Source organism: Aulostomus chinensis, chromosome 10 (genome assembly GCF_037954235.1).
Source record: "Aulostomus chinensis isolate RoL2024-O1b breed Wild chromosome 10, RoL_Achi_v1.0, whole genome shotgun sequence".
NCBI lineage: Eukaryota > Metazoa > Chordata > Actinopteri > Syngnathiformes > Aulostomidae > Aulostomus > Aulostomus chinensis.
The window spans coordinates 2,808,407-2,817,191 of record NC_141329.1 but is presented as its reverse complement, the minus strand read 5'-3'; the positions used below and the strand labels follow the sequence as shown (position 1 = coordinate 2,817,191).

Genomic DNA, 8,785 nt, shown 5'->3' with positions numbered 1-8,785 from the left:
GGTAACGTTGTGTTTCAATGAGGGGATGATTCAGTGTTTGTCTTACATAAATAATTTAAACTAATGGAAGTTACCAGAAGGCAGCCGAGTTGGCAATCTTCCTGTTCCCTTTCACTGTCATCGGCAGCTCGAAAATACAATTATCAGACACTTCTCGGTATTGTAAAGTAATATTTCCGATAACACCCGAAGGCAGCATGAGAAAGCGACTCACAGTATTGATGACGTAGTTTACGGGAAAGTCCGGACTTTTCACTACTACCTGGAACATATTCATCCGCCCTCCCGCGCACATCGAGGACACGTTGAAGGCCACAGCGCCTGATTTGATTCGCGGTGGTGTTTTTGTTTCATGTTGTTGCTGGAACAAAACGCTCGAGGTTGTTTTCAAGTTGAAGGTGAAACGCCTTTTATTGTCTTTGAACTTTTATTCAGTCCTGAGATTAAAGTCCACGCACAAGGAAGTGTATCTTGGAATTTGCTGCGACTTGGTGACCCCGGTGACAGAGGTTCCCACAGTTCTGGAGAAGAGACGGTTTATTCCAGGTGTATTGGATTTTGAGGGTCACGTGTGGTGTAGCGTCACAAACCTCTCTAATCTCTGACTTTGATCTTGGGGATTCAAACTTCAGAATGCATACTTTGAACGGCAGTCTTTGTCCGGTCTCTGACACCCAGATGATATCAAAGAGCACCAAAGCTTTTCGTTTCAGGCGCTGAGACCCGAGACCCAAGACCCCCTCGGGACCCCGGACCTCACACGCAGACACACAGATTTCTATCACTTGCATCTCAACTTGACCAGGGCCTCTTCTTCCTGTTGTCGTCATCACTGATCATCCAATCACAATATTGCATCGCTCAGCATCCTCCCAGTGACTCACTCATAATTCCTGAAGTCCTGGCCCGACGCCCGGCCGCAGACGCGGTGGGAAAAAATAAATAACAGATGTTCATACGCGTGATTTACACACAAAACACATTCTATCGATGATATTCAGGCCTCTGTACAGCTCTGGTGGTGGGGAGAGGTAAGTTTAGGACAAGTTATGGATTTATTTTAAGACTCCTCCATTTACTGTCAAAGGTGAGCCTTCAAGTTCAATCGAGGTAAAGTGTGTTAAACAACTTCAGCTGCCAGGATTTCACTGCCAGAGGCCCTGCAGTAACCAGAAATGGGCAGCAGAGGGAACCGGAGAACTGCCAGTTGAAGTTTGAGAACACTGGTCCTGGGAAAGGAGGGTTCCCCCTGGCCCGGAGTCGGGATGTAAACTCAACAGCCTGATGCAGCAATATTGTACATTTGACTGCAGCAGTTTCACTTCCTCACGAGGAATTTATAGTATGCGTGTCTTTTTGTTGGCGAGCCCTAACGCACGCACACGTCTCTTCTGGTTTAAAGGACAAAGCATCCCGAAGGCCCACTTGTGAATTCCTCCTCTGACCCTCAACTAGTCACAAATTTGTCAGGCTACTTGCGCCATGAATCAGAGGATCATCTGAGTTACAGCAGGCATATCCAAAGTTTTACAGCCTTAAATAATTTGGTTTATTTCGGTGGTTCCCATGCTTGCTGGCTGATGACTCTTTCCCTGAAAAGCCTCGACTTTCTCACGTGTGTTCAATAAAGAGTGATTTCCCCTCTAACTGTCTCAGCATGTCTTCTCAGATTCAGTTTGAAGTAAAACTTAATGTTTACTGATATGCTCCTCTTCTTTCGGCCCCTCACCTGGAGTGGAGGGATCCCAACCTCAACCTCAAAGTATTGACTGATGTAACTGATTTCTTTTTCTTTTTTTTCAGAACAATCTGGGTTTTTGAATGTCATGATAATTTCATAAGAAGGTTTATATTTTAATTTAAAACCTTTAAGTGACTTTATCAGAAAAGTCCCCTCAGGTAAACACCAAAAACGAGGCGTCAGTGCTTCTCCAGCGCGCGGAGGAGAACCAGCAGGGGCCTCAGCTCGATCTGGTCGTGTCCATGCACTCACTTGCATCTTTGAGATTGCAAGAAACGGCCATAATTACACAAAGTGCGTGTGTGTGTGTGGCACGTATGACACACACACACACACACATACATACACACACGCACACAGTCACTTCACTCCCGTTCACTAATACACCACATGAGGTAGCAGACTGAGGTCTCATTGTCCCTGTCATTAACCAACACCTACCACCAGCACCTCCGGCCCCCACACTTACGCAGTTACCACGACAACAAGAATACTGAGCATTCTTTCAGTTGCCCGGGTGACACTAATTATAGGGTGTGGGAGGGCTCACGGGATGGCAGAATTCCGGAACGACGCAGGAGAGAGGCGTTCAGGGACGCCCAGTGACGAACAAGGGCTTAGTTATACACACACACACACACACACACCACTCCCTGCAGTGTGTTTTTATTCCTGCAGCGAGTGTGTGTCTGCGTGCGCATGTGTTTATGAGCAACTTGCACAGATTCCCCTGGGACACGTGTGCATGCCTGCCCAGCTATGATAATTACTACGAGCACATCACGCTCCTAGTGTGTAGATGGCTAGCATGCGTGTGTGTGTGTGTGTGCGTGCGTGTGTAAATGTTTGAAGGTGGGCATTTGATCTCATTAATGAGTGATTCAAACATTATTTGTATAAAAAGGTTTATGCTGCAAACCTGTCTCACACACACACACACACACACACACACACACGCACATATGTTAAGAAGTAGGAAGCGTTTCAGAAGCTCAGGCCATTTACCCTCATACACACATCCTGGGGCTGAACACACACACACACACACACACACACACACACACACACACACACACACACACACACACACACACACAACCCAGGAAGTACACCAGGTCAAAGGCTACAAAGGAAGGGCATGAGCAAAGGAAAAAGCCCCAGTAAAAGAGCAGAAGGAGCAGGCAGAGACATCTCCTCATCAGCAGGGTCAGAGGGCTCACATACCAAATAAAGAACATTGACATAGATTTGTGTGTGTGTGTGTGTGTGTGTGTGTGTGTGTGTGTGTGTGTGTGCGCGTGCATGTTTTAGGAGAGTGTTAACGTGTCTCGGTTGGACACAGACAGCAGACATGCAGGTCACAGTCAGAGGAAATATAACAGGGATAAGAGGAAAAGTCAGAAAAGCATATGCAGGGAGAAGTGCAGCCGGAGTCAGAAGGTCAGCGCGCGTCTGGGAGGCGGTGCGCTGCACTCAGTGTAAAATACTGTCATGGAACTTGACTTTGAGTGTTTGGACGGATTCAAATACTGATTTTACACAGCAAGAAATATCACGACTGAGAGAACACGAGCTGCCTTTCAGTTTTCATCTGGTGCGTCACATTTGAGGCCACAAATGCCCAAGAAAACAGAGAGCAGCAGGACGGGCAGGGACGGTGGATTTATTTAGAAGCGAGTCACCTGGAGGATGTGTCATCACAGCACACTACCGCGCTCACCTGGGGGTTCGTGTTTACAACACTGCTGACGCAGCCCATAAATACTCGTGTCCAACATCAGGCTCATCGGACCTGGGGTTGAACACCACTTAACTACAACAACCCTGTTTCCACTGCACACAAAATCCAGATGTTAGCAGTTTTTCCAGTCACTGTGAAACACGAGTCCAACTGAACGACGGCGTGGCTACAAATGCATCGTTTTTCCTAAATGACCAAAGTTACTGGGGGGGGGGCAACAAGGTACCTTCAAGTACACGCATTCCCTCGTCCCTTACCCTCACCCTGTATTTCAAGGGTTGGTTCACACAAGAATAGAAAGACATAAGCACGCACGCACACACACACACACACACACACACACACACACACACACACACACAGATACAGAGTCTTGTGCAATGAGTAAACACACAAGGCCACATGCACAATGAAACGCTCACACGCAGGAAGGCAACAAGAAACTCAAAACAAACGCTACATTTGTCACCGTCACATCAAGGGAATAATATATATATATATATATGTGTGTGTGTGTGTGTGTGTGTGTGTGTGTGTGTGTGTAGAACATTTGAAAGCCTCCAGAAACACAAGTGAAGGTAACTCAATACAAAATAACACAGATGTGACGTAAACAGGGTCCACCGCAGCCCAGAATAATAAAAATAAAAGTTAAAAATGCACAATAAAAATCTCAAGAGACTTCATCACATTTACGTTTTTATTGGGCATCAATGACGTGTTTGTTTGTTCTCTGGTGAAAACGGCGTTTTAACGGCACGGGACTGTTGTTGTCCTGTAACTCTCCGCAGCGACTCAGCAGATAAACCACATGTGCGTGTTTTGGCAAACAGAGGAAGCCTTGGCAGGATAAAATCATTATCATCCCACCTTTCTGTGAGAACGACATGTCCGAGCATTGTCTCACAGATGGATGGGAAGAGTGAGACGTGGAGAGTCAAACCAAAAGCGTTCCATGTGTGCCAGAAACCCGGGAAATTAGTTTCGTGCCACACACACACACACACACACACACACACACACACACACACACACACACACACACACACACACACACACACACACATTTCTCCCAATTCATCCCAAATGTAGGGGGAGAGGAAGAGACTGAGGGAGGGAAGGACGGATGGAGAGACCTTACAGAGAGTGAATGATGTCAGTAACACAATGCCTGAAGGGAGAGGGATGGGTAATTGTTGTTTTGTATGAACATGTGTGTGTGTGTGTGTGAGTGTGTGTGTGTGTGTGTGTGTGTGTGTGTCTGGGGGTGCTTGCCTTACAGCTTCTTTTGTGTTTGCCTGCCTTTTGTTTCTGTCCACGGGTGGCAAGGGACACACTGTCATGCTTCTTCAGCCCTGCTGGTGTGTGTGCGACTACTATCCGTGTGTGTGTGTGTGTGTGCGCGCCCTTGTGAAAACTGGTGTGTGTGAGACTACTTTCTGTGTGTGTGTGTGTGTGTGTGTGTGTGTGTGTGTGTGTGTGTGTGTGCGTGTGTGTGTGTGAGATCCTGTGCGTGCCACTGAGACTGCGTGACTCGGGTCATGAGAAAACAAGTGCATGTCTGTCAGAGAGTGTGTGGGTTCTGGCAGTGTGCTGGTGTAGCGTGTGTGTACATTAACATGCACACTAATATTCCACAATTATTCAGAAAAATACTTTTTTTTTTGCAGCGTTGCATCGCATGGCCTCAGGCAGAGATGCGTTAGCTCAATGCTAGCATGTAGACTGCTAGCAAGCGCAGTAACTCCCACTACACTCCCTGAAACACTTTCAAAATGTTTTAAATCTTTGAAGCCATCATAAAGTATGCAAACAGTGGAATAACACTCAGCATCACTCGCTCGTCTTTCATTGAAACACGTTGGTCGTGTGTAATATTTTAACTGGACGGGAGGGAAACAACGATAGTGAACTTTAGTTCCGCCGTAGTCTTCCTGACAAACCTGGTGAGTCAGAATTTGTGCAGCTGCATAAACAAAATTATAAACAGAATTCTCCTTTTTTCTGAATCAAGGAAACAGCTCAGTCTGAATAAGTTTAAAATGTTGAGTGCAGGTAAATAAAGTTAGTTCACCGGGTTTTATTTTGAAATAAAATGTTACAGAAAACTAAAATAATGGTGTTGCCTCTACCAGACTGACACTGTTCATGTTCTGCTCATGTTTAGTCTGGGCAGCGTCCCCCCTCTCCTGGTCTCCCCTTCCCTCACCCCCGAGCCATCCCGGTGCTGCGACCTCCTCCTTGTGCCTCCTGCATCTGTGCTGCAGCCTTTATCAAAGGGTGGGAGTGTGTTAGGGGAGGCTGGGGAGCGAGTCAGAGGAGTGCTCTGGCTGTGGTACTGTTTGCTCCCTGAGGCTGAGGGTCTCACCGGGGGGAGTGACGGAGGACGGGGGGACCAGGAGGAGACTTGGTGAGATGGCTTGGATCGCAGCACAGCGAGCTCCTGCTGAGCCTGAGAGAAGGCAGCAGTCAGCTCCTCCCTCTCCTCGCACTCCCGCCTCACGGTCTCCTGGAGGAGCGCCACCTGGAGGACGGTAGGAAAAAGAATCTTTCTTCAGAGAACTTTCCTCTGCTTTGTGAAACGTTTAGGATGAAATCCAAGCTCTGAGAAATGATTTCTCCAGTTAGCAACGCCTGAGACGCAGGTTATCAGAGCAGCATCGAAGCTCGCCGGGGTGAAGCAGGCGTGATGCCCACAACAACAACCTTTCACACTGTAATGTGAAAGATTAGAACGTTGAGGTGCCTTTGAGCAAGTTACTGAACCCTGAATTGCTCCTGATGAGCTGGTTGGCACCATCAGTGTGTGTGTGTGTGTGTGTGTGTGCGTGCGTGAACGAGTTAATGAGGCAATATTGTAAATCACTCTGAGCACCCAGACAAGAGCGACATAAAAATGGATGTTTGCTGTGAGCCAGATCCGTCCAAATGACATTTCAAGTTCAGAAGTATTGAATTTTGGTGATTGTTAATAATGCTATGGGTCTAGAATTTCAATATTGTTGCTTCCCCACTGACCACGCCCCATTTTAACACCCACACACCCATGCAAGTGCAAGTAAATGTGGTACTTTAACGAGGTTAACGCATGTTTTCTTTGACATGTGTCTGTAACTGTCAACATGTGTGCAGAAATCCATCTTACACCACCGTATGTAATTCTTTCAACCGTGCACGCGCATGTGTGTGTGTGTGTGTGTGACAGTTTTCACACACGTGTTTGGCCACTTCCCCTCAATGTGCAACACTTGGAATGTGAGTCTCCTTCCTGCCTACAAACGCAGACATGTGTTAGATCCTGCATGTGTGTGATGTCGTGCATGCCCGTCTAGCCGTGGAGAGAGACGGCCATCATTAGGGGCTCCGAGTGAGAGCAGGATTACAGGGCTATTAGATGGAAGTCACACGCAGACCCACAGAGACCCTGCTCTTATTCCAACACAGTAAAACACATTCCACTGGGTCCCGCTCAAAGACTATAAATCAGCAGCACTGTATGCAGAGACGCCTGCATGAGGAGGGACTCAACAAACATGCACGCATAACACAGACGCGAATGCTAGCGTGTGTTGTGTGACCTCTGTGCTGTCCGGGGGAGGTTAAAGGTCAGGGATCTTCTCCCCAGACAGAGTGACCTTTTAGGGAGGGAAGTCAGGGACGGGGGAGGGAGCATGGGGGGAAAGGATAAAGACAGACAGAAATAGACTGAAAAGGGCAAAAAGAAAATGTGTTGTTGTCGTGTTGACGCGTGAATGCCAAGACAAAGTCAGAACGCGACCTCGTCGTTGTTGTGTGACTTTGGTCCTCTGTCTTAATGACTATTTTATCACCAGACTTCAGTGATGGCTTTGTTGCCTGGAGCTGTGGAGGGTCACTGCTACGCTTCTACAGTTCAAAATGAAAACGACACGACACAGCAACAGTGTCTTGGCAACCGAGCGATATCTCAAGGTCACGATCAAAACCTGATTATCTCTCGCCAGCACACACAAACACACATGAGGAACGGCATTCATACACACAACCACAGATCAATAAATCTTTAAAGATAAGAACGAGTTGGAAGTAGATAAGAACTGAGGGAGTCAGAAGGCTGTGAACGAGAGCTCAGCAAAAGAGGAAAAGAAATAATCTGGCCCTTTAAAATAGATGTGAATGTGTGTGTGTGTGTGTGTGTGTGTGTGTGTGTGTGTGTGTGTGTGTGTGTGTGAGTGTGTGAGTGTGCTGAACAGCCATGAATGCCATAAAGGAGCATGTTAACTGTGAAACTGACATCAGGGCACCTTGAACTGTGGAACGGCTCTCAGAAAGAGAGAGAGAGAGAGAGAGAGAGAGAGAGAGAGAGAGAGAGAGAGAAAACATAAAATAAGACTGCTGCAGTTCACCATGAGCTGCAGGACAGAGTGAGAGGAAATGTCCCACAATGCCCTGCAGTAGAAAGCACAGCAGAGTTGAGTTAAATATGAACAAAATAAATACGCCAAGTCCTCTCTCCACTTGTGGAGTTCCTGCATATATTAACCTGTTTTGAGTTCAAATGAAAAACTTCAACAGAACATCACATGTAATATTCTCAGAACATCTACAGAACAAAACATCCCGAGCTGGGAATGATTATGAATGTGTGTAGTATGTTCTAGTGTTTGTTCATGTTGGAACCCTGTCAGAACGGAAAAAAACAAGACACTTTGTGAAGCAAATTCATATTTATCCTCAGTGGATGGAACACACACACACACACACACACACACACACCTCTCCTTGTAGCTCAGCGTTAGCTTGGCTCAGCTGTAGCGCCTCCTTCTGTAGCTTCTCCTCCATCTTCCTCCTCTCTTCATGTTGTGTCTTCCTCCTTTCCTCGCTGCTCCTCCTCTCCTCCTGCAGCTGGTCTTGCAGTCCTCGTACCTGCTGGTCTCTCTCACCAATCTGGGCACAAAGACGTTTCTCACTAACAAGTCTCTGTTCTGCACGACTGTAACGAACGCGCACTACAGATAGAAAGAGCACAGAAACGGCAGGAGGATTTGAGATTCACCCTTTTGTCCTCATGGAAGTCATTTTCATTTTAAAAATGCCATTATGAAGTCAGAAGCTTTTAGTGTGGAGGCGGCCTGAAACACAGTCTTGACAGCTGTGTGTCATAAGTGAAGGTGATGCTGTACATACGCCGTCTCTGGCTCCTCCCACCGTGGAACAGCCCTGATTGTCACCACAGAATGGATGCGTATGTGAAGACAAACACAAAGTGTAACACGGCCACTCTCAGAGCGGCGGTCTATGACGGCTGTGAGAGCGACGGACGA

General features: G+C 47.1%; 1 protein-coding gene across 3 annotated transcripts in view; it reads right to left on the bottom strand.

Annotated features, from left to right (window-relative positions):
- Window positions 1–4,186: 4,186 nt before the first annotated feature.
- The window catches only part of lekr1 (Leucine-, glutamate- and lysine-rich protein 1), a 72,731-nt gene continuing 68,132 nt past the window's right edge, over window positions 4,187–8,785 (bottom strand). For all 3 annotated transcript variants that reach the window (XM_086215069.1, XM_086215070.1, XM_086215068.1), the window contains 2 exons: window positions 8,238–8,408; window positions 4,187–6,006 (listed from right to left, as the gene is read on the bottom strand). In XM_086215069.1, the coding sequence (XP_086071195.1) occupies window positions 5,629–6,006; window positions 8,238–8,408 (549 nt within the window). In that variant the 3' untranslated portion in view covers window positions 4,187–5,628. The remainder of the gene's footprint in view (window positions 6,007–8,237; window positions 8,409–8,785) is intronic.